This window comes from Megalobrama amblycephala, linkage group LG17 (genome assembly GCF_018812025.1).
Source record: "Megalobrama amblycephala isolate DHTTF-2021 linkage group LG17, ASM1881202v1, whole genome shotgun sequence".
Taxonomy (NCBI): domain Eukaryota; kingdom Metazoa; phylum Chordata; class Actinopteri; order Cypriniformes; family Xenocyprididae; genus Megalobrama; species Megalobrama amblycephala.
In genome coordinates this window covers 7,319,748-7,347,251 of record NC_063060.1, presented here as the reverse complement: position 1 = coordinate 7,347,251, position 27,504 = coordinate 7,319,748, and the positions used below count along the sequence as shown (strand labels likewise).

General features: G+C 35.9%; 1 protein-coding gene across 6 annotated transcripts in view; it reads right to left on the bottom strand.

Annotated features, from left to right (window-relative positions):
* pde1cb (phosphodiesterase 1C, calmodulin-dependent b) overlaps positions 1 to 26,991 on the bottom strand; it is a 109,532-nt gene extending 82,541 nt beyond the window's left edge. The window contains exons 1-2 of one of the 6 annotated variants that reach the window (XM_048163843.1): positions 26,446 to 26,991; positions 3,566 to 3,616 (exon numbers count right to left, since the gene is read on the bottom strand). In XM_048163843.1, coding sequence (XP_048019800.1) covers positions 3,566 to 3,616; positions 26,446 to 26,644 — 250 coding nt within the window. In that variant the 5' untranslated portion in view covers positions 26,645 to 26,991. Of the gene's footprint in view, positions 1 to 3,565; positions 3,617 to 9,925; positions 10,479 to 26,445 lie in introns of those variants that run through there. The other 5 variants (XM_048163841.1, XM_048163844.1, XM_048163842.1 and 2 more) reach the window with 5 other exon arrangements.
* Between the last annotated feature and the right edge of the window lie 513 nt (positions 26,992 to 27,504).

The window sequence follows — 27,504 nt, the reverse complement described above, 5'->3', positions numbered from 1 at the left end:
ATATATATATATATATATATATATATATATATATATATATATATATATATATATATATATATATATATATATATATATATATATATATATATATATATATATATATATATATATATATATATATATATATATACATAGTGAGTACAAAAATAGTAAAACGCGAATACTGAAAATATTCATAAAGCCTCCTCTAGAGATCTTAATGGCCTAGTTGTTGATTCATGGTATATCATATTGATTTGCTCCCACCAATGCTGTGCACATCATTACCATCACAAGATCATGTATTCATAATGTCATTCAGATGCAATCTGTGTGCCTCCTCTGAGAAGCTCTGAGATTCTCAAGTACGAAGCCTGATTAACTCATCTATTAATAGATGCTGCCATCTAGTGACATGCCCATGTAAAGTGTTATGCCTGTTAAAATACCGTCAGCCATATGACTGTATAATAGCCATTGATAGTAACCATTGAACATTATTGGACCAAACCCAGACCAAGACCGCATACCAATAAATTTATTGCAGCATTCATTTAATTAGCCGTGTGGAATATGTTTATGATGGATGGATGTGGATGGAAAAACTTTCTTCAGCTCATACTCTTTGGGATCACTTACTGCCATTATGAAGCTCGGATGCGTCAGGATATTTATTAATATTTCTTTTATTGTATTCATCCGAAAGAAAGTCATATACACCTAGGATTAAATAAAGCTTGGGGTCATTTTCATTTGAAAGTGAACTAATCCTTTAATCAAGTTTTCACATCATTTAAATTTTTCAAAAAGCATTAAAATCAAAAATAATAAAAAAAATAAGATCACAAAAGTCTCATACAAGTTTCATAGAAACTCCACTGTGTGGGGTCATAAAGACTGGATAAGATTATTGACCAACTTTTGTAAGTCCATAAGCTGAGATCCAGACCAAGGTCACGTTTATGTGGTCTAGAGCAGTGTTTCTCAACCGGTGGGTGGTAAGACCGTTTTGAGTGGGTCACATACCTGTCAACACTCCCATTTTTCCCAGGATTCTCCCGTATTTCACACCCATCTCCCGCCCCCTCCCGTTTTGTTATTTTCCCTGGGAATCTCCCATAAATTGTAGGGCCCAAACCTGAATAATTATGAATAATCATGTCGTTCCAAACCCGTAAGACCTCCGTTCATCTTCGGAACACAGTTTAAGATATTTTAGATTTAGTCCGAGAGCTTTCTGTCCCTCCATTGAAAATGTATGTACGGTATACTGTCCATGTCCAGAAAGGTAATAAAAACATCATCAAAGTAGTCCATGTGACATCAATGAGTCAGATAGAATTTGATGAAGCATCGAAAATACATTTTGGTCCAAAAATAACAAAAACTACAGCTTTATTCAGCATTGTATTCTCTTCAGGGTCTGTTGTCAATCCGGGTTCATGACTCCGCAGTGACGCTGCTGACGTGTTATCCGGTGTGCCAGAGCTTCGATTACAGTCTGAGGGAAACGCACGCTGTATTCAAGCTATTCTACATTGTTTGTATTTTGGTATTGCTATATTTTTTAAAATGGTGTGTAAGTGTGCATGTCGCGGATGTCCTAATCGCCAAAAACAACAACGTAAAAGTGCATTACCAACGCCGACAAATGAAAGGATTCAATGGAATCAATTCAATGGAAAGGATTCCGGAAGAGAAGACAATGCTGAATAAAGTCGTAGTTTTTGTTATTTTTGGACCAAAATGTATTTTCGATGCTTCAAAAACTTCTAACTAACCCACTGATGTCACATGGACTACTTTGATGATGTTTTTATTACCTTTCTGGACATGGACAGTCTACCATACATACATTTTCAATGGAGGGACAGAAAGCTCTCGGACTAAATCTAAAATATCTTAAACTGTGTTCCGAAGATGAACGGAGGTCTTACGGGTTTGGAACGACATGAGGGTGAGTCATTAATGACATCATTTTCATTTTTGGGTGAACTAACCCTTTAAAGGGATAGTTCACCCAAAAATGAAAATTTGATGTTTATCTGCTTACCCCCAGCGCATCCAAGATGTAGGTGACATTTTTTCTTCAGTAGAACACAAATGATGATTTTTAACTCCAACCGTTGCCGTCTGTCAGTCAAATAATTGCAGTAGATTGGAACTTCATCTATAAGAGTAAATAAAGCTTGCTTAGACAAATCCAAATTAAACCCTGCGGCTCGTGACGACACATTGATGTCCTAAGACACGAAACGATCGGTTTGTGTGAGAAACCGAACAGTATTTATATCATTTTTTACCTCTAAAACACCACTATGTCCAACTCCGTTCATGACTCCTTTAGTGATATCTGATCGCGCTCTGACAACGGCAGTGATGTCTCGCGCATATACTTCAATGAGTGTCAGACATCACTGTCGCTGTCAGAGCACGATCAGACATCACTAAAGGAGTCATGAACGAGATTGGACATAGTGGTGTATTAGAGGTAAAAAATGATATAAATACTGTTCGGTTTCTCACACAAACCGATCGTTTCGTGTCTTAGGACATCAATGTGTCGTCACGAGCCGCAGGGTTTAATTTGGATTTGTCTAAGCAAGCTTTATTTACTCTTATAGATGAAGTTCCCATCTACTGCCATTATACGACTGACAGACGGCAACGGTTGGAGTTAAAAATCATCATTTGTGTTCTACTGAAGAAACAAAGTCACCTACATCTTGGATGCGCTGGGGGTAAGCAGATAAACATCAAATTTTCATTTTTGGGTGAACTATCCCTTTAACAAAAAGTACCAATAAATTACGTAACTTGTACATCATGTGCTTGCTGGGAAATATGCAGGTATGGTGTTCATTCTCTTCATCAGGATTAGTATCCATATGTTTTATTAACAGTTCATGTTAGTATTGTGTATTTATTTGTCATATAACTGTAGTTTCCAAAAGAGGCCTACCACTTTATTTTCACTTATTTTGTTATTTTCCATGATTTCAATGACTGGTGGAACATTATTGTTATTTTTTTATTTTTTTTATTTGTTGGATCACAGCTTAATGACCATGGGACAATGTGGTTCCCATGGCCAAATCAGTAGAGAATCACTGGTCTAGTGAGATCCCAAGACCACAAGATCAAGACTCCAACTCTAGTAACAAAATTTCCATGCTTTTTTGACTAATGAACCTTCATGATTTTACCATAACTTTTCCAGTCATTTGTGATTTGTGATTACTGGATAAGGGTTTTTAGGAATGGAAATGTCAATGCTGTTTTTAGACTTTTTTTTATATGCCTGGAAATCACTTTTAACATTCCCTGATATTTCCAGGTCTTCCGTGACTGTGAAAACCCTGCGGTGAAGACATGCTGTGAGTGGTAATGTTTCCGCAGAATTTTGACAGCACTTTGTAGGATAAAAGCCTCTGCTATATGAATAAATATAGTTGCAAATGTGTCCCTTCTACTCCATTTCAGCCAGTCCCTATTGAATATGAAACAAGATGTTGAATTTGTACAAAATAAAAATGTAGGTAGGGCAGAGCAAATTGTTGCTTTCTTAAAAACACATACTTACGCGCAAACCTCGCCAGTGGCCTGCTGTTGGTCTCACCATCCTCATTAGCCACTACAGAGAAAAGGAGAGAGAGAAACAGGAATTCAGTGGCATTTTCTGTGTGTGTATGTGCATCTCTAAAAAAAAAAACATTAAAACCCTATTTCGAAAGCTTTTTCAGAGGCTAAGTAAAATACATCATTAAAAAGCTTTTTTTCTTGCTCCTGTTTTAATGTGTCTTTTTGCATAATGTGAATATAATGAACCAAGTTGCTGGAAAAGCTTGGAAGGCTGCTTTAATACGACTTCAGCCGCTGTTATATAAGCCTTTCATTAGTATTTCGAATGGGTCTTGGTCAGTAGGGGACTGGCAAGGTGTTGTTAGTGTACTGTGAGTCACTTGCAATAAAAAAAGCACAAGAACAAAGAAAGAAGGCAGAGAAAATCAGCACATTCCTCTAAAAAGACTTATGTGATGCTTGTTTACTGAAAAGCGCAATCAGAGAAGCTCATTTCTATTGATTATTTTTTAATTTATAATAAACAACATTTCCTTACAGCACCATGATACTGGGTTGTGGGTGTTCTTTGCATATTACTATGCAGTTGCTAGGTTGTTCTAGGACGTTACTGCAAGTCAAAAGAGCCTCTCTCTGATAATTTGGACCCTAGATGTGACTCAGGTTTCTCCTTTGCAAGTCAAGGGACTTTTCAGTCATTTTATCATCCACAAGGCAAAAATCAAATTCAATCATTTACATTATATGTGGGCTGAACTCTGTGGGATGAGTTGCAAGGCAAAGTTTAATACTTGGAGCAGTTTTGTTATTGCTAATTGAAATTTTTTAACATTTGTTAACATTAGTTAACTACATTAGATGACATTAACCAACAATGACAAATACTTCTAAATAATATTAATATTAATTTCAACATTTTCAGAAGATTATATTTTTATTAACCAACGTTAAAACCCTTTAATACATACTGAACATACAAATTGCTCATTCATTGTTAGTTAGTATTAGTATGCATTAATGTGACCTTATTGTAAAGCATTACCCATATAAACATTGGATGAATAACTAATATTAAATAATAAATAAAAAACTGGCAACAAAACGTTGCCTTTGCAAAAAATTACAAAAAAAAGCCACATTAAAAGCTAAATTGACAGAGTTTTAAAAGCTAATAAATATGACAAACGCACATAACAAAATTACTAAAACTTAAAGTCCCAGGTGTACCCAGAATGTGTCTGTGAAGTTTCAACTCAAAATACCCCACAGATCATTTATTATAGCATGTTTTAAATGCCCATTTTTGAGTGGAAGGAAAAGCATGCTGTTTTCGTGCATGCATCTTTAAATGCAAATGAGCTGCTGCTTCACACCCAGCGTTCTAGAAGAGGGCAGAGCCTGTACAGCTTGTGCCTCGGATACTCTGCCAAAAACATCTGTTTGTTTTTTGATAATCTCTATCACGGTAGCGCTCACGAGACATTGCAGTTCTTTATCATCATGAAAGTTTATTATCTGCATGCATCTTAAAGCCAGCAGTTCTGATATATAGTTTTCTGAGCGCACACATCCGAAACACGCACACAGAAAGCTGGCTGTCAGACAGTGTGTCCTGTGAGTATTAAACTAAGGGCCTGTTTACACCTCACTTCATGCATTTTATCTGATTGGATAGCTATCCGATCATGAAAAAAACACGTCTAAATGCCCTCCCAAATGCATTCAAGACGGATTTAAATCCGATCACTCAAACCACTTCAGGAGGTGGTCTGGGACGCATTCCAGTCAAAACTGAACAGGTCTAAATGCAGATAAGACAGCGCCATTGCAGCACACATCGTCGCATTAGAGTAGCTGAGTATCTATTCAGCAAGACAACGTGCAAACTGCCGCAAATCAAAATGAAAGTAAGTCGCAGGCACTCAAAACACAATCATCTTCATTAAAAGTAATGAGACTAATGATCTTACCAGCACTGTTGCCGCACTCTCTCCTATTGCTGTGTTTGATTTTTAAATTAGGTGATGATCAATAAAATGCAGCTCATATTTGTTGCTTTCGGTGACGTGAACTCCATGAAATCTGCATATAGCGCAGGAATTGAAGGTCGGATTTATATCCATTTTGCGGAGAAACATTTATGTGGCCAAGTGTAAAGGCAATCGTTTTTATAAATCAGATAACTATCCGATCAGAGAAAACGTTCTAAGTTCTCTTTCACATCTTATTGCGCTTAAACAGTCAAATACACACAGAGTTCATATAAACAGTCGGTTATGTCTGTACAGCTCACTCAGGGCGGGGTCTATGCTAATAGGGCAAAGTCTGTCAGCAGTCATGGGCGAGGCCTAAGCATTTGTGACATCACAAAAGCTACAATCTGCAAACGGCTTGTTCTGAGACACTGCTTATGATTAATGGAGATTAAAAATAGAGGAGTGGGTGGATTTCAACCATTATAGGGTGGTTGTGTGCACACACTGCAGACACATTTATGTTTAAACACCATGTAAAAGTGAATTTTGCATAATAGGTCCCCTTTAAACTAAAATTTAAAAATGCAAAATATTAATAAATACTATAGTAATATATAAATAATACTAAAATAACACAGACGTGGGGTGAGTGATTTGAATAAACGTCTAACCCCATGTATAAGCAATACCAGTAATGCATGCATTTGCATGCTTTTATTACACCAACAAGATAACAGTGCTTTACTATGTGGGTGTAAATCTAGTGCGCAGGTAAGTTCAAAATTCAAAAGATTCTTTACGATGGGTTGTGAGAGTTGCTTCTGTGCATTAATGTAAATTGCACTAACAGTAACAGTCAGGAAAACAAACCCAGCCTGGCTGATGCACCGGTCAATGAGATTGGATTTTGAGCACATACGTTGTTCGAGCTGAGAAAAATTATAACATGCATTAGTGAAGTACAACACCATACAACTCCCATTAAGCATCATGACATTCTGTATCGAGAATTAAGTAGACCAAAACACATGCAGGTTATGTTTCCCCAGCAGGCAAACCATTAAAAGCCCACAGAGTGACATTGGGGGCAGAGAGGAAGTAGTCATGTTGCTTTAGCCAATCATCATTAAGTTAACAGCGGCTAGTCATCATGCTCCACTGGACCTGATTGACAACACGTCACACAAAATGAGCTTAAAGCACACTGAGGAATTGATTGCTGGGCTGTGTAACCATGACGACAGGCAGATGTTTGAAAATGCTACGGAGTGTTATGATGAAATGTTGATATAAGACTCCCTGCTGCGTTCTTGTGCGATGCTCAGCTTGTTTATCTGCAGTATTAAAAGTGCAATAGTTAAAGGGATATAGTAGTTCACCAAAAAAATGAAAATTCTGTTATCATTTACTCACCCTCAAGTTGTTGCAAACCTGTATGAATTTCTTTGAACACAAAAGAAGATATTTTGAAGAATATTGGTAAACAAACAGTTGATGGAGAAAAAAATACTATGGAAGTCAATGGGGCAGAAAGTGAGTAAATAATGACAGAATTTTCATTTTTAGGTGAACTAACCCTTTAAATAAACAGTTTTGCAAGTAGGGAGCTTTTTTTTAAATGTCCTATAAATGCATCAGGACAGACACTAAAAAAACATCTCACACCTCTGATGTTTCCATCATAACACCTTTCCTGTAAGTCTCCCTCTAACCGCTGTCCTCCCATGTGGGTGGGTGTTTCTCTGAAACTGATAAACAGGACGGTGTGTCTATGGAACAAATGTACAGTTTGTTATCTCAAAATAGACCCCGACAAGGTGATCAGGACCAAGACGTGACGCGTTTATTTTGAGATAATGAGCAGCTCATGGACATGAAATACTGATTTAGGCTGAAATCTTCTGTATGTGAGAAGAAAGACATGAAACTAGCACAGCTATGCTGGAAACAAGTTGCATGGGTCAAATGGGAATTATATGATTTAGTGATTATCATACCAAAATATCTGACCAATCAGAATCAAGTATTCTCATAAGCTGTGTAATAGTGTAGTTCCCGGCCCCTTTTTCAGTAGCGCTGGTTCCGTAAGTATTTTTTCCATTCATTTCTCCTATTGGGATTTCAAAAAAGTCTTCGTTAAAGTGTTATAAGCCAATAAGGTACATTGATTTGAAGCAAAATGGTTTTTGAAAATCGGACAAAAAATCAAAAAAAAAGGTACAAGACTGTGTACTTAGCAGCTTTAGTGAGGGAAAGCATTGCGAACAGCATAATCAAATTAAAAACGGAAAAATATAAAACTTTTCATGTACAAATGTTGAGTGGGCAGAGCTAAAGAGCTATTTTGGCATGCGTTTCTTTTTTCGATTCACTGATTGGTGTCATTTTCTGTACAGCATCATGGGTAATGTAGTTTTTCACTAGGAATTATGCTGTTAAATATGATTATTTAAAAAAAAAAAAAAAAAGCTGAAATAACGTGGGCTGGTGGCTTTAACAGAAGCAAATACCATGGATTAACAACCTCACAGCTCACAGTAGGTCTGTCTTTAAAGGTTTATAAGTTATCATTAAAAATCATTTTCCCTATGGAGAAAATGAATGGAGTTTTTACTTCCAGAACCCGACTGTTGCACTCTATGGCTGCGTCCAAAAACTTAGACAGACTTGTATCCTTATCAGGAAATGACTTTGCAGGCAGCATTTTCACATGAAGGTACCTCACGAAACTGATTTAGGACAGACTTCTAACAGTTTAATGATTTACAGCAAAATAGAGAGAGCTTTTGTGGTAACTAAGTGAATATTAGTGATCTCTCTCTATAATGACATCAGAAGTGGAAAACGGTCAGAAACATACATTTACACACAAACTGACCAGCAAACGCAACTTTGAAGGCTCCGAAGGCTGCATTTTTAAGCTTTCGGGCACAGCCTATAAGAGACGATAGATCCCTATTTTCCTTTAATTATTATCTGTTAGTTTGCACTTTAATATCTCGGCTGTTTCTCAGACAGCAATGAGATTAAATGGAGAACAAATTGAGATTCCTGCTGCTTTTCAGATTTTCATTGAAACTCCAGTATTCTCTCATCTCTTCTAAAAAAGATTGCAGCAACATTTTAAACTGTGCTCCGAAGTCTTTAATAAAAAGTCAGCTGTATTGAAATAAATAAATACAAATTTAAATAAACTTAAAATTGAAAAACTGGCAACAAAAAGTTGCCTTGGCAACACTGTAAAAAATAATTGTTGGTTTAACTTAAAAAAAAGTATGTTACCTGGTTGCCTTAAAATTTTGAGTTCACTGAAATTAAACATTTGAGTTAATACAATGAAGGCAATTGACAGAAACTCAAAATATTATGTTATCTGAACCACATTAATTATTGAAGTTGATTGGACAAAACAAAAAATGTTGTGATAACAATTCATGAAAAAAAATTTTTACAGTGTAACTGAAATAAGTTGAAGCACTAAAATTACTAAAAATAAAAATGAAATAAAAACAAATTAAGGCTGAATAGAAATATAAAAAATAATAAAAAAGAGAAAACTACTAAAACTTACAATTAAAATGAAAACTGAAAATATAAAATAATACATACATATATATATATATATATATATATATATATATATATATATACACACATATATATATATATATATATAAAATAACATTGACTTAGTGTTATATAAACGTCAAGTATAACCAATAGTACAGTAATGCATGCAGTTGCATCTTTGTAAGATAATATGCAGTGAACAAAAGTCAGAGATTTTGATATGAACTCGTATTTCTCATCAAATGAATCCATGTTCGAATTACGAGTTACATAATTCACATGTGAATCCGTTTATTGTATCGCTCCGCACTCTTACTGTAAATCAACAATTGTCTGTTTGTATTTCTCCAAAGGAACTGCAGAAGACACACACACACCGACAAAACTGATTAAATAAGAGCTCATTAAATTTCATATGCCATGCTAGAACAATATAGTTTTTCCTCCGAGTAAGCTTGTGTACGTGTTTGATTGTGTATTGTGTGTGCGTACATGTGTGTGTGGTCAGGTGCATTTTACTCTGGTTGCTATGGCACCCTGGAGTTGTGTTCACCTGAAAGAGTCTTTTCAGAAATCAGACACTCTCACATCACATCCTGAAATCAACAGATCTGTTTGTATAAGGACTGTAACATCTAATCAAGAGTGATTCCTGGAGCACCAAACAAATCACTGTACTGTACTGTACAATTGCTGAGACTGCAGTCGTGATGGATTTCTTAAAGTAAAGAAGGGAATGTCCAAATAATGAGCAAATAAATCCTTATTCTGGCATCTTTTTCACACTACATCTGATTTAATTCACAGTTTCTTACCAATGGTGAAGCTGAATCCATCGATGCTGAAAGTGGCACTTCTGCCTTTGGTGAAGCCCTTTTTCCTGGAGTCCGTTTCTGACATGTTTTCTGTATTTTGTTGAGCTCTCTCTCCGATTCGGAGCTCTCGTTGAGTAAATTCCCAAGTTTTGTGCGAGTCGTTTGGTTCTTTTGTCTCTCAGATCTCTTTATCCTGACCTGCACTCAGAGGGGAGACACTATTTTCTCTTTCCTATCATTCTCGTCCTCTGTCGCTCTCAGTGTCTCATTATTGTCTCTCTGGCTGAATGTGAGTCCCCTCTCAACAGAGCACTTAGTGTACCAATGCATAACATAACACTCTCTGCCCCTCTCATCTGCACTACAACTCTGTGTCTGTTCGATGTTCTGCGATGCACATTCGAAGGGGAAAAAAAGCAGCTTCCTTTTCCTTGCGTCTGTGTGCGTGTGATTTTATCATCGAAATGGAATCAAACCTATTTGGAATTGCTGCAGATTTGTTGAACACACTCCCAGAAATGTGTCTAGCTGGGCCAAGGCCATGAGGTTTATGTTATGTATTTTTGTAAAGCATGAATCATTCATTTCTATTCAAAGAATGTCTTTTTTTAAAGATTGAAAACTATTGAGACGAATAGGCAGGTGGAGGCCGAGATGCTGCTATTGTGCTGAAATAACAGCTGGAGTTTAGGAGCTTTGATCTTTTTGTCTCTCTATAAATACAGTGGGTTGGGTGGCCTCAAACCCCGGAGGATTCAGTGATGGGTTAATATGTGACTGTCTCACATCTGAGTGAATGATTACAGAGCAGAAGACAATCTGAAAGCTCCTTCACCAGCTCCAAGTCACAGATTAATTAATGATAATAATAAAAAAAGAATTAAACAACCATACAGTACAAACCTGTTAATTGGTTAACTGTACATTATCTTAAATGGTAAAAAATTATATTAGGTATATAAAAATAGGTATATATTACAGTAAATTGACAATGACTTTACATAATACAATATTATATTAAAAAAAATGGCAAATATAAAATTTTATGATTATATACATATAAATTAAATTGATATATTATAGGCCTATATAAATATCATATTATATTCATATATATATATATATATAGGAAACATTACAATTTTTTGATGTTTTTAATTCTCTTCTGCTCACAAGTCTACATTTATTTAATCAAAAATACAGTAAAGACAGTAATATTGTAAAATATTATTATAATTTAAAATAACAGTTTTCTATTTGAATATATTTTAAAATGTAGCTGTATTTTCAGCATCATTAATCCAGTCTTCAGTGTCACATGATCCTTCAGAAATCATTCTAATATGCTGATTTGATGCTCAAGAAACATTTATGATTATTATCAATGTTGAAAAAAGTTGTGCTGCTTCATATATTTGCTATCGTATATTTGTGGAAATAGTGATACTTTTTTCAGGATTCTTTGATGAATAGAAAGTTCAATGAACAGCATTTATTTGCATTTATTATATTTAATAAAACATTTATTAAATATAATTTTTTTGTAACATGATAAATACCTATACTGACACTTTTGATCAATTTAATGCATCCTTGATGAATAAAAGTATTAATTTTTCTCTTTTTTTATTCTACCACAAAGGTTTGAATGGTATTGTTTTAAGAAAAATGTTAAGCAGCAAAATAATTGTTTTTCAGTGTTTTTCAATGTTTTCAACATTGATAATAATCATAATTGTTTCTTGAGCATCAAATCAGCATATTAGAATGATTTCTGAAGGATCATGTGACACTGAAGACTGGAGTAATGATGCTGAAAATTCAGCTTTGATCACAGGAATAAATTACATTTTTATATTTATTAATATAGAAAATTATTTTAAATTGAAATAATGTTTCAATAATAATAATGTTGAAATATTATTATTATTTAAAATAGCTGTTTTAATATATTTTAATATATATATATATATATATATATATCTTTTTTTTTTTTTTAAGTATCTTGTTAAAGGTCCCGTTTTTCGTGGTTTTTTGAAGCTTTGATTGTGTTTATAGTGTGCAATATAACATGTGTTCATGTTTCGCGTGTAAAAAAACACAGTATTTTTCACATAATTTACTTATCTGTATACCGCTGTTTCCACTGTCATAAAAACGGGCTGATGACTTCCTTGTTCTATGAAGTCCCTCCTTCAGAAATACGTAACGAGTTCTGATTGTGCCAGCGGTTCCTGTGTTGTGATTTGACAGCAGCTTAGCGCATCTTGCCCGGAAAGGTCACGCCTCTTACCATGACGTGGAGATGCACGCGCTCAGTGTTATTGTAAACATGTCTTTAATTTTACCCTATCAATTTGAGCCGGAATCAGACCCGGTGATTGGACTGCGGGATGAAAATAACAGCGTTTCGACGACATGGCGACAAACACACTCTACAAACGCAACTCTTGTGTATTCCTGTGGGCGGAGGTTAGTCAAAAAACTGTTTTAGTGACGTCATTAAAGAAGGAAGTAGAGGGATGTAGTCCAAACTGGCCGTTCGATGTAGGCGACTTCTGTTAAATAAAATATCTCGCTTGGCATTGAACTTTGAGCTTTAAAATTTTACAGATTTTATTTATACTCTAACAACAACATTACACACTAACTAAAGTTTGAAACATGGGATCACAAAGAACGGGACCTTTAAAGAAATTGTAATGTTTACTAACTTTTCACAGGTACTGTGAATGTAGTACATGTACATTTTAAATGGGTCATTGGGGAATAAGGTTTTTATAAGTGTCAAAAAAATATAATGGAGACATAATTAATTTTTAAGTTTTATTAAGTGTTAACAATGAGATTATGTGGTTTTTATAATCAATTAACACTGCTTTTGTCATTTATTACCAGATAAACAAAATTTGTCACCAAAAAAGTCATTCGGTTTTACCGAATGACACTTTTGGTTATACCGAATGACTCTAGCTTCAGCTTTGCATCACAGGAATAAATTACATTTTAAAATATACTAAAAAAGCTATTTAAAATTGTAATAATTTCACAATATACTGTTTTACTGTATTTTTTTATTAAATGCACCCTTGGTGAGAATAAGAGACTTCTTTTAAAATGTTCAATTTTGAATGGTAATGTATATATGCTGTAGAATAGAATAGAATAGAATAGAATAGAATAGAATAGAATAGTGCTGGTAGAATTTATTTCCTTGACTTTTTCCATCCCCCAGGGCATTTTAGGGTCAGTCAGTGTCTCACTCAAGGATATCTTGACACATCTTCTATGGATCAAACTAGTAACTTGCAGTTACCACTGAACCCTCTGAACATTAACCAGCATGCAACACCACCCACCAAAAAACAAAAAAAACAAACAAAAAAAAACAGTGGAGAGTATGAATTCGCTTCTGCCATTTCATGAGAGAGACACACATGTGGGAAACGGTGACATTTGGGGAACTGTCCATCGTCTCAAGGCAAAATAAGATTAATTATTCATAGCTTTAATTAATGAATATGAAGATGCTTGTAGATTGGGTGTACTAACATTCTCTGTTTAGTAACTGAGATTCTTATAGTGGCAAGTAAACGTCGTCTGGTCTTTCCTCAAAGAGCTTTAATGAGCTCCCAGTCATTACAGAAGTACTGTGGTTGTTTGTACGCTTGTGCGTAAGGTCAGCTCATGTATATGATGTCTCTATTGTGAATGCTGGTCACTAGGCAACCAACCAAGGCTTTTTCCCACTGCATTAAAGAGATCCAGAGGTTAATGTAATGCAACAAACTGGACAAAAGCTGGAGCTCATGTTCATTGTCACACGGCTCTGAGGGGACATATATAATCTACTGTAACTGTTTACAAACTGAGTTCATTTCGGCTGTACAGCAACTCTAGAAGAAAATACTACTGTGTCATTGTTGAGCTGAAGTCAGTTCAGTGTTGATTCAGTTCTGTTGTAAAGATCATCAATTATTAAATTAATTCATTTCATTTATAAGCAGTTCTGCAGTCCAGCTCAGTTCAGTTCTCATCCAATAGTGTCAGTGCAGTCAAATCAATAATATTGTTGAATATTAATTTTAAGAAGTGTAAAAAGTCATTTGAATCTGAAAATAAGCAGTTAAATATCCAATTTCAGCCAATACACCAAGCATCTCTAATAACCCAATAACTCATTAGCTTATGGTTAACATAACATATCTATCTGTGATTCAAACCTTTTTAGTTAATGTCTTTCAGTGTTGTGTGGTCAAATTATTTGCTAAATAAAAAATAAAATAGTAAAAATAAAAGGTTATTGCATTGTTCTTCAGTTTAGAGGCTCTCGTTGGTTTTGCGTCAAGATTTCTAACATATATTGAGTGGGGGGAGATGATTGTATGGTTAGTTTGCACTTTGTCACTTTCATTTAACATTGTATTTTCACCTACAAGAATATTGCTTCTAACTGGAACAATGTTTAAGAGCGGATGTCATTACATTGAAGTGTACTTGGGTTTCTTTTGCAGTTTCCTCATCTGACCACAAGAGGTCGACAACGCCCTTAATTATGGATAATTATGGCTTGTAGTCAGTCGACAAATATTGACACACTAGCACCTCTCTGCTTATGATACATAATCAGTACATGTACACTATTAGTCCATTAATGTGAACATCAATCTGAACAGAACGATCAGAGACAGCGCGAGCTCGCCGGAACGAGCTGTTCCCGCGCCTGTTGCCGTGGAGACACACAGCGCGTGCTCTTTGTGATTCCCCGCGCGCGAGGATGCTGAGGTCGGTGATGTCACAGGCAGAGCGGAAATGCGCTGTTAATTACAACCATTAATGTTCTTTTACAGATGGATACATTAAACTGCTAACGGGATTTGTTTGCAGCCTGATTATTTTTCAATTCAGGAAAATCCTTTAGGATAGCAAACTGCAATAAGATGAATAAGGATTATTTGCAAATATTACACTGACACATTTGTATTTTAACAACATTGCTGCCTAACCCATCATTAGAGTCAACCCTCTTTTTATGTCTCATTCTGCTCCATATGCTGTGAATCACTGAACATGAATCAGCCACGAGCAGGGTTCTTGATTCGCTAAAACAGCCAAACTCTACAGGAAAGTGGATCTCTAGAAGCAGGAATGAGGAACACAAAACATTGGGACATGTTATTGATTACTCGACTTTCTTTGACATGATATTTATCAGCAACATCATGATTTTATGAATGTGACAACCCTAGAAATGCCTCTTGTAGTGCACGACAGAATTAGGGAGCTGAATGAGACACACTTCATCTGTCTGCTTCATATTCAATGTTTGACTCCCATAGTGTAATAAAAACAATGTATGCTAAAATATACTAAATCTTGAGCCTTACTGGGTCTAATGGGGTATATATTAGTTTTTCTGTTTATCCCGAGGTTTACCGTAGTCAACCGGGCCATATCCAGATGAGACCAAGGACTGGTGCCCTGACACGACCACAACGCAGCCTGAAGTATCAACATAGAGTCAACTAGATCATCCACTGTGAAGGCCTCATCGACACGACAGCCAGTGCCACAGTTACTCAACAGACTGTCCATACTGGCATGATGAATGTGATCATCAACTGGATGGAACTGAAATAAATACTTTGAATGTTGCGATCCTATCAGACTTATGATAGCAACCTGAATTGTAACAAAGCACTGTTCGCCAGAGGAGAACTGGCCCCCTGACTAAGCCTGGTTTCTCCCAAGGTTTTTTTCTCCATTTAACACCTATTTGCCACCTGTTTGCCACCTGATATCACCTGTTGGAGTTTGGGTTCCTTGCCGCTGTCGCCTTTGGCTTGCTTAGTTGGGGACACTTGACATTTGACTTGACATTTGATATTCAACAGTATTCTTGACATTTATTCAACAATTTACTCAACGTGCTTTGATCTGCCTGCATTGACACTATTCTTTAAGAGCTATATATATATATGCAGACGTTAAATTGGGATTTGTTATGTGGGGGGGCTCTGTGGTTTCAAGGGGTGCATGTGTATGCAAAGACTATAAAATAGTATCAATTGACAAACTAAAATATAACAAGTTGAGGGAGCTCTCTGCTATGAACAATAAAATGCTGATCAAAATCATTCTATAGATGCTGGTGTGTGCAAAGCTACATCTGATGACAATAAAATCTTTATGTAGGCCTGTGCCTTCTCTTTTGTGTCAGTTTCAAATATAAGATTGATGCTACCATTAAAGGAGAGAATATAAATACAAAATACAGAGTTCGACATTAAGCCTTGTTTTGTGGTTGTCCTTTGGACAACTAAACTGGTCATTTACTTGTCAGAGTAAAAAAGTAGCTTGTTTGGAAAAAAATAGGATTATTTTGTGTGTTGTAATTTATTCTGAAACAAGCAACATTCTCATCAGTGTTTTATCAGCAGTGACATATTTAAATCTGCATATTTATGTTATTTACCCTGGGGGTATTTTATTAATCTTTATAAAGGGCATTTGTGTTTAATCTTTTATTTCATATTCTTAAATTTGATAAATTAAAATAGTAAGACACTATAGGGCTGTTACCAAAATAAATAATTTACGCTGAAAAAGTACAATTACATTTTTGAATATAAAAATAAATGTTGGTGGGAAATTTATACTTTTAAATATGAAATTAAACCGCCAATAGATGGCAGCAAGTGACCGTCTTAATGAGTGAGCCACTGAGTCATTTATTCAAACGATTCATTCAAAAGGCTGAATCAAGAATGAAGCAGTTGTTTATGATTGGGCCATTGAATCTTCACTCAACCGATTCGTTCAAAACGCATAAAATCATATTGAACCTAAAACGTACAGTAAGTGATTAATATTAACTACTTGTTTATTGAACTGTTGTATGAATAGTGTCAATTTCAATCAAGGTGATATTCAGGAATTCAGCACTTTCGGTCGTGTGATGCTTAACTTTATCATATGTCAAAGCTATAAAAACCCCACATATTGAATTTTTATTGCAACATGATAACTGTGTTTCTTTGTGTGAGCAAAGCTCATTTGTTTTGAATTCTCCTCAAGAGGTTACATGCGCCTCAACAGCACATTTCACCGCCAATATAGGCTACATTACATATAGGCTACTATCCACTACCATGTGGCTACTATCCACTATCATTTTCGCGTTTTGGTTGTTATTGACATTTTAATCAAGCTACCTATCTGGTCAGGCAAGTAAAATTGTCTTTCACATCAAAAAATCCAATTGTCCCGCAGTCCCGGACAAGCGTATGTCGAGCCCTGCAAGCCTATGTGCCGGGGTTTAGCCCCAGACGGCCCCGGCCCAATTTAACCCCTGTATATATAAGGGGCGTTTCCTCCGAGGAGGCAAGGGAGGCAAAAAAAATTGGATGAGAAAATAATCCATATTACATATAAAACAACACAAATATTACAAATTATGACATTAAAAAGAGCGCAAGTCACGCGTATTTCTAATGGAACACTGCCCAACAGCGACACCTGCAGGTAAAGTTTCAGCAGGAGTCATGCCGCTCTCATGCCTCCCTTTGCTCTCATAGAAAACCATCAGACCCCCGGCGTGCGGTGGGTTTTGTGGGGGGTAATTGAGAATGAATGGGGGGAAAGTCACGTGAGAGGAGGCAACGTCTCCATCGCGCTATGATTGGATGTAATTGGTAATGATTGGATATGATTGGTTTGTGCGATAAATCCCGCCTCTTGTTGACGTGCGCGTTCCGCGCGTGAGTTTGACTGAACAAATGATGGCGTCAATGGGAAGACTAATTGAAAAGTAAATAAACAGATCACCCAGTTAGATATCACCGCTTTATGTCACGTCAAAATCAAACTTGAAATGGACTGAAAGCACGATGACTGCAGGGTTTTTTAGTGTCAGCTAAATCAGCTTGGTGAAATTAAAAATACAATTCATGTCTGTGACAGGCAGTGTTTACGGAGCATGACTAATGATCCAAAATAGCCTAAGTTGACAATTAAAAAAAAAACCATCAATAAAAAAAAATATTATTGCCTTTAGTTATTATTTTGGAATGAATGTAGAAATGCTTAAAACACTAACTTGATGAGATTGACTTGGTTTTGATAAATAGAGCATTACATTGTTAATGTAAAATTACAAAATAGAATTGTATTTGGTTTCTTTTTTTCTTTTTTGATGTAATGTAATGTTCATTTAACAAGGAAGATGTGTCAATGTTAAGAGTAATGCATGAATTTACATTGATTCATAAATAAATAAAAAATGTGCCTCCTCATTTCAGAACACCACTGCATGCCACTGATATATATATATGAGTGGCCACAGGATGGCCACAGGATGACTTAAAATTATTTAAGACAAAAGTGTAAAAATATGCTAAAATAGCTAAAAAGTAAAATGTAAGCTTACATTTCTTATTTTAATTCATGCTCTCAACAACTGTCATTGTTATTTATTAACCAGGCATGGTCTTGGGAAACATGGATATATGAGGGAATTTGAAAAGTGTGCTTTCTAGACCTACAAAAGTCATCGTAAGAGCCATATTTCATACTTCAGAATTTATGTTTTCATATTTTTATTACGTAAATTTGATGTAATAATGATTTTTGTTAATTAGTCATTTACTGTGGAATTTATTTGTTTGGTTTATATTTGTTCTTACTGCGCATGTGTAACCGGTTCTACTCAACCCTCTCCGAGCGTGACGCGAACCGTGGTCTCCGGCTAGAAAGATCAGGGAAGTGAGGTTTACACACACAGCTCTTACTGGCCTACGACAGTTAAGCCTAGGACACACCAAGCCGACAATCGGCCGTCGGGCAATGTCGGACCGTTTTTAGGCGTAGACCGACTAAGTTTTCCCAGGGTGCTCTGCACCATTGGCTCTAGTCGGACGCCATCGGGTTTTTTTGGGCCGATTCAACATGTAGAATTGGCACTCAGTTTTTGTAAATAAACAATTAGGAAATAAGAAGCTTTGTCATTATAGCAGATGTACTAGAAATATCTTCAAGGGCTTTCCAATATTGTCTTTGTCAAAAAAGTTTGTCAAAAAACCACAAACCTAAGTTGTCTCCAGTACTGCTGCAAATCACAATCTACTCCATCTGTTCACACAAATCACTCAATATTTAAATAACAAAGCCCTAATTATTCATAGCAGGTGCCTGTCTCGTCCTCAGACATGCAGGGATGACTCAGTTTGACAGGCTATACATAATTCAGCTACCATAAAAATTGGACTCTGGACACCTTACAACACTCCTTACACCAAACTGCACATCTACCCGGACTCTTACCATACAACCTAGGGCTAATTGTGTTTTGTTTTGATCTAAACGTAACATTCAGTCACTGTGTTGGTTGGTGTCTCCCAACCTGTGGCTCTCTAGAGATGCAACGCTGCTAGAGGGAGAAAAACCTGAACAACCAGCAGGGACCTCAGCAGGAGACTTTACTGTCACCGCTTCATGGTAACCATGAAACATAGAGCTACTGGAGATATTTTAGTCACCCTCGAGGGCTGCTTCTTCCGTTAATGGTCAGGTGAAAAGGGGACAGAGAAGTGGCATATTGAAAAAGGAATCCTTTAAACATGGAACAGGGCAAAAAAGTCACTTATGAGGATTTTAAAAATATTATTTTCTCTATGTATCATACCCATTTTCATATTCTGTTAGGATGATGTCTTCAGCTTTGCATATACTGTACACTACCATTCAGTTCGTGGTAAGACTTTTATTAAATGGGTCATGACATGTATTTTTTAAAATTAATGTTTTCTTAAAGTTGTTTGCACAAAAGAAATGTATGTGAACAGTATGTGTGTGTGTGGAAAAAGTATTATTTTTCAACCCTCATTCTGACCCCTCTGTCTGAAATGATCCGTTTTTAAGGGGCGGCTCCTTTAAGGCTTGTCAGTAAATGGCTGCTGTTGTGATTGGCAAACATCACTGCATAGGAAACAGTATCGATGGCCACTCCCTACAAGTATTCTGAAAACATTATCCATATAAAATTGTAATTTAAGACAAAGTCTCATTACACTGTGCCTCGTTTACAAAACAAAATGGTAAAATTTTCCGAACAAACATTTAATCCTCCAACACGATCCATGACGCCATTAAAAATAAACCATCCACTTTTTCCTGAGGATGGTATCCTTCTAAAATCTCTAAAGAAATGAGCAAGTGAGCTGTTTAAACAGGACGCGTGAAAGCGAATGTTCCTTTACACCTCCATTTACTCTTCCATTTGTCCTGTTGTCGATTGAATGCTAGTGGACGGGGCCTATGGTGCAATGATGTATAACTATTATTTTGTTTGACTTGATGCAGCGGGAAGCAGAACGTGTCCGACTTCACGTCTCCGTTTTCAGCTCCTCCTCCAGCGTCCAGCCACAGCCAATGTCGAACACACCTAACGTCTTGCTCTAGAGGCAGTCATATGCAAATGTATTTTTGCCTATGTGATGTCACAAATCCCACAATATCCAAGCGAGACGTTTTTTGAGCTTGATTAAATAAATATTTTGATTATAATGAGGAGGACATTTTAAGCTACAGTATGAAACTTGCAGGATGTTTTAATGGTACATAGACCTTTTATACGTCAAAAGATCAAGGCAAATTTGATTTCTCATGTCATGACCCCTTTAAGAAATTAATACTTTTATGCAGCGAGGAAGCACTGTATTGATCAAAAGTGACAGTAAAGACAGTTGTAATGTTGTAACACTGTTCTTTAAACTTTTGAACTTTCTATTCTATACATAAAAATCCTGGAAAAAAAGTATCAGAATTTCCACAAAAATATTAAGCAGCACAGCTGTTTTTAACTTTGATAATAATCATGTGGCAGCTGAAAAATTGGCTTTGCCATCACAAGAATAATTTACATTTTAAAATATATTAAAATAGAAAACAGTTATTTTAAACTGTAATAATATTTCACAATATGTTTTACTGTAATTCACTATGTTTTACTGTATTTTTGATCAAATAAATTATTTTTATGAACTAAAATCTTACTGACCCCAAACATTAGAATGCTAGTGTTTCTAATAAATCAAAGTTTATTTGCCATTTTCAATAGTAGACAGCAATCATAAAAATAAAGCTTGAATGTCCATTTTAGATTTGTGTAAAAATCCGTCTCTGAAAAACACGTGTGCTATATAAAGCATCAGGAGGTGCTGTTATTCTAACATCAAAGAGTTCAAACATAAAAAACACGGATCTGCACCCTTCAAAAGAAGTGCAGCGGCACATCATTGATCATCCCATTATGGAGCGTTTTTCTCATCTGTTCCACAGAAGTGCCTGAACTCTCTAATGTGCAGATAAATGGCCGCTATCACCCGTGTTTTTGACCCAAAATGAGCAGACACCTGTTTCCCACCCGTCTCATAAAGGCATGTGCTGAAATTCCACAATTACCTAATAGAGGCAGATGAAAACAGAGGCTCCCAAAAGAGTATTTGGACACTTCAGCTACGTTAAAGGTGCCCTAGAATCAAAAACTGAATTTACCTTGGCATAGTTGAATAACAAGAGATCAGTACATGGAAAAGAGATACAGTGGGGATCGAAAGTTTGGGAACCCCTTTCAGAATCTGTGAAAATGTGAAAATTTTTAACAAAACAAGAGAGATCATACAAAATGCATGTTATTTTTTTGTTTAGTACTGTCCTGAGTAAGATATTTTACATAAAAGATGTTTACATATAGTCCACAAGACAAAAAATAGCTGAATTTATTAAAATAACCCAGTTCAAAAGTTTGGGAACCCTTGGATCTTAATACGGTGTGTGGTTACCTGATGATCCACGACTGTTTTTTGTTTTGTGATGGTTGTTCATGAGTCTCTTGTTTGTCCTGAGCAGTTAAACTGAGCTCTGTTCTTCAGAAAAATCCTCCAGGTCCTGCAAAGTTTTCCAGCATCTTTTGCATATTTGAACCCTTTCCAGCAGTTACTGTATGATTTTGAGATTCATCTTTTCATGCTGAGGACAATTGAGGGGCTCAAACACAACTATTAAAAAAGGTTTAAATGTTCACTGATGTTCCAGAAGGAAACACGATGCAATAAGATCTGGGGGGTGAAAACTTTTGAACAGGATGAAGATGTCCACATTTTTCTTATTTTGTTGAAATATAATTTTTTTTCATTTAGTACTGCCCATCAGAAGCAACAGAAGATACTTGCATGTTTCCCAGAAGAAAAATGAAGTACAATTTACCTTGATCTTCAAATTCCAAAAGTTTTCACCCCCCGACTCTTAATGCATCGTGTTTCCTTCTGGAGCATCAGTGAATGTTAAATCCTTTTTTAATAGTTGAGTTTGAGTCCCTCAATTGTCCTCAGTGTGAAAAGATGAATCTCAAAATCATTCATTCACTGCTGGAAAGGGTTCAAATATGCAAAAGATGCTTGAAAACTGATGAATCTGCAGGACCTGGAGGATTTTTCTGAAGAACAGAGCTCAGTTTAACTGCTCAGGACAAACAAGAGACTCATGAACAACCATCACAAAACATAAAAACAGTCGTGGATCATCAGGTAACCACACAAAGTGTTAAGATTCAAGGGTTCCCAAACTTTTGAACGGGGTTATTTTAATAAATTCAGCTATTGTTTTGTCTTGTGGACTATATGCAAACATCTTGTATGTAAAATATCTTACTCAGGACAGTACTAAACAAAAAATAACATGCATTTTGAATGATCTCTCTTGTTTTGTAAAAAATTTTCAAATTTTCACAGATTCTGAAAGGGGTTCCCAAACTTTCGATCCCCATTGCACACTGAGTTTCAGGGAGCGCGCGATTTAAAGGGGCCGCGCGCTAAATCGGTGCATAGTTAATGATGCCCCAAAATTGGCAGTTAAAAAAATTTATTAAAAATAATCTATGGGGTATTTTGAGCTGAAACTTCACAGACACATTCAGGGGACACCTTAGACTTATATTACATCTTGTAAAAACTGGTTCTAGGGCAACTTTAAAAATAAAATATTAATAGTTATGTTTTGATAATTTTTTTATTTTTTTTTTGGACCCTATTTGGTCAAATCAAAAAGATCAAAATTGTTCCTGTTTTGTAAGTTGCTTTGTAAGTCTGATAAATACATAAATGTAAATGTCAAAAAACCTTGTGTCTGAAATTGTGTAGCTACTGTCAGAGTATGTACTACAGTTGAAGAACTTATTTCTCATCTGTTAATAAAGTTTTGCAAGTATGCACTTGCGTAGTATGAATACAATCAGGACATACTAGATACACTATGTTTAACTTGTCACGTGCCTTATTGATTGTCACGTGCCTTATTCAGCGATGTTGCTATTTAGGCCACATCCACGCGAAGCCAGAGCTTTCCCTATCTGATCTTTTTTCCCTCATTCTAAAAACAAATTCCGTAAACACGGCGTTGTCTCAAGAAATATCTGCGTACACACGAAACCACTGAAACCGACTCAAAACGATGTAGTATACATGCTAGACCAGTATGTGGTGCTGTAATTCTGCCACAGAGATACTAAAAATGGAGAAGATGACTTGGAGCATGTGCATAAACCGTTGTCATTTTCAGATTTATCCACTCTGGGACCTGGTTTAAAAAAAAAAAAAAAGCAGTTTCAGGCTCCTAAAACACCAGATCCATCTGGACGAAGCACCGATACGATACAACATTTTTACATATACAGCTAAATGCGTTTCTGTGTGTACGAGGTCTCAGACATGCTACTGATATGACATGACTAATGCATCCAAAGTCACATACTGTATAGTAGGTAGTAGCACCCCTACTACCTACTATACAGTATGTGACTTTGGATGCATTACACAGTAACAGTACACAGAAGTATGTGCGGTTTTGGGGTCAAGGTTCGATACGAGTTTGGTACAACAGGAAAAAGCATCAAGTTAGGTTTCTTTTCATTTATTTTGAAGAGACAAAAGTGCAAATTGTTCCATCTAGCGGCATTTGGTCCCCCCCTGAGGTAGTAGGTACAGTACAGCCTCCTTTAGTGTATTAAACACTAAAAATAAAAAAGGAATTGTTGATTTGTTACTCTAATTGATAGATTTACCAATGCTATGCGGTAAAATGCAACAGCTGTTTTCAAACTTATTGGATCGAGTAACGTGTTGTGCGTAGCCTACGCTGTCATTTTCTGTGCACGTAAGAGTTCATTAACATGCAGTGACAATGGCGAATGCACAAAGTTTAATATTACGCTTTTTCAAGAAATCATGGAAAGATGAGCGAGAAGGAGAAAAACTGCCTACTCCACGAGGAGGCAGCGAGTGAAGCGGCACCTGAGGCTTCCCATTTCCAGGACATGCATATTTTATCAATGGACTGTAATAGTGAGACTTACAACACACAAATAAGCACAGTCTCAAATTATTTCTCTCATTTGTATTGTCTCATTAGACCAGCAGAAACACCTTAAAATACTTACATTTATGGTCATACAGATAAGAGTAAGATATTATTCGAAACTATTTTTATTTGTGTACACTCACAATAAAAACAAAACATTGTGCTTCTGTAAAATAAAGAAAACAAACAGGATGCTACTTTCTGCCATCCCAATTTTCTTTCCGTGAAACTTGTGGAGCGCGTCACAAAAATTAATCGAAACTGCTAGCAAGCTCTTGCGTGTCATCTGAACTCTTGAATTCATTCAGCGCGTGACTCTCACCGTGCATTATGGGTTGCTGCACAAATCGTCTCTTCTTCTTCTGCTCTTTTTCCCATTGTGGAAATTAGCAAACAGCGTTGCATTACAGCGCACGCCCCCTTCTGGATTGAAATGTGGATCACCTGTGACTGACTGTATTCGTTGTCTGACTGTATGCACCAAACCGTGATGTCTGTACTGTGACAGTTCAGGATGAATACATGTACCGTTACACCCCTAGTAGGTAGTACAAACTTACAGTACTTCACGACCGTTAAAAAAGTATGTGCTGTACAGTATGAAGATGTATATGAATGAATTCGGACATGCTCCTCAGTTTACATACTGAGTTTTGTCCACTATATAGCATAGAAGTAGGAATATATAGATGCAGGTTTTTAACATTAATAATATTTTAAAACTATTTTTTCAATTCTTATTTATAAATATATTTTTAAATCAATTTTAGCCTTTAAAAGCTTATATGTTTACCAATGTCCAAAAAAGTTACACCTCCTAGCTATTTTTGACAAAGATTTAAAAAAATTTAAATTCAGAAATTGAAAACATTTATTAGTGTAAGAGTGTATTTAAGTCATTTTGGTATAATTGTAATTCAGAAATTTAAAACATGTTAATCAAAGAAGAACACTAGTCATTTTGATATGAACGGTATTCTGAATAACTTAACCTGATAACTTACTCACTCCCATGTCATCCAAGATGTTCATGTCTCAAATTAAGGTTTTTAATGAAAACATTCCAGGATTTTTCTCCATATAGTGGACTTCAGTGGACTCAAAACGGTTGAAGGTCAAAATTACAGTTTCAGTGCAGCTTAAAGGGCTTTAAACAATACCAGACAAGGAATAAGGGTCTTATCTAGAGAAACAATTGCTCATTTTCTTAAAAAAAAAAAAAAAAAAATTATATATACGTTTTAACCATAAATGCTCATCTTAAACTAGCGTTCTTCTTCTTCTCTATTAGAATTCCAGCAGTGTAGACACTGCTAAGTGAATTACTGCCCTCCACAGGTCAAAGTTTGAACTAATTGTTATATACTTGCACTAGCATAATGTATATGACAATTTAGTTCAAACTTTGACCTGAGGAGGGCAGTAATACACTTAGCAGTGTCTACACTGCCGGAATTCTAATAGAGAAGAAGAAGAGAGCTAGTTCAAGATGAGCATTTATGGTTAAAACGTATATAATTTATTTATTTTTTTTTAGAAAATGAGTGATGGTTTCTCTAGATAAGACCCTTATTTCTCGTCTGGGATCACGTAGAACGCTTTGAAGCTGCAATGAAACTGTAATTTTGACCTTCAATCGTTTGGAGGACACTGAAGTCTACTATATGCAGAAAAATCCTGGAATGATTTCATCAAAAACCTTAATTTCTTTTCGATTGAAGAAAGAAAGACATGAACATCTTGGATGACGGCGGTGAGTAAATTATCAGGAAATTTTCATTTGAAAGTGAACTAATCCTTTAATGGACAACACAAAAAAAAAAGACTGTCACATGACCCAAAAAGTAATTGCAAAATCTGAAGGAAAAAAAAAGTCCTGGAAGGATGCCACTTTGTTTTGGTTGATATTTTGGTATTTAATGTAATGACTTTTAGATATTGTTAAGAGCGTACAACTCCAAATGCAACTTTTGAGACTACTGTGTACATAAACAAAACAAAAACAATTCTACCGAATAGAAATCCAGCAATTTCAGCTTTATATGCTTTAATCCACTCCCTAGATCGTCCTCCACAAGAATATGAAACATGACCAAACTTAAACTCACCTGTAGCAGATGCAATAACTTGTGGTGTGTCTGAACTGGATGTGCCGGTTGTTCTCTGCACCAGCGGTTCTTTGCTAGTCTGCTTTGCAGTCACACGAGACCCGGTCCGCGGCTTCCCGTCCGGATCTTTCTGCGGCTCCGAACCCACTTTGACCAACGTGTTGCGCGACTTGGTGAAGACTGAGGTCACTGAGCCCATCTCTGCCGAACAACCTTCAGCTGACTGAACGTCTGCTTTGGAAAGACAGTTACACGCTCCATGACTTTGATTCAGGCACTGTCATTGCTGTCTTGTCCTCATAAAACTATGATACAAAGCATACTGTGTCCTCTGAGCGCAGATAATGTGCTGAACCACCTTCTTGTATTCGGTTCAGTCTATGTGTGAGTCATTTTGTCAAACAGAAGCGATGGAGCCAGCGGAAATCTCCAGTGCGCTTTCCCGAGAGAAGCGCGCGGTCGTCACACGAATAAAGTTAGTTTGGCAAACACGAGTCTCTGGGGTCACGAGGTTGAAAACAAGCATCTGTAATTAGTCTGTCAAGTGTATTACATTAATGAAATCTGACACTGTCTAGCTACGAATATGCAATTACGTTCACAATTAAAATAAGAAATAATATTTATAAATTGACCTTGGTAAGCAACATTACCTCAGTTTGTTATCCAGTCTGTTCACTTTAGCTTAGTGTTTTTACTCTGATTAATAATCCAATAAGGTTTATGAAAAACAGAATCATCACTCTAAAAAACGCAGTTTTCTGTTTACTGTTTATAGGCTAATACTAGTTTGTTTTTGTTTTGTTTTTTCCCTTCATACATGAATTAATGTTTACGGATTAATTTAAATCCTTTTTTAAATAATCCACACAACCTCTGGTTTGCATGATAATTCCTTTATTTTTTATCATATTTTATAGTATAGCATATTTTATATCATTTTTAATAAATATTGCCTACATTTAAGATCGTTTAAAAAATATTAGAAGTAAAAATAAATATTTAGAAGTAATTCAAGTGTAATTGACCAGTCTCTGTTGTCCTGTTTCCACCGTAACG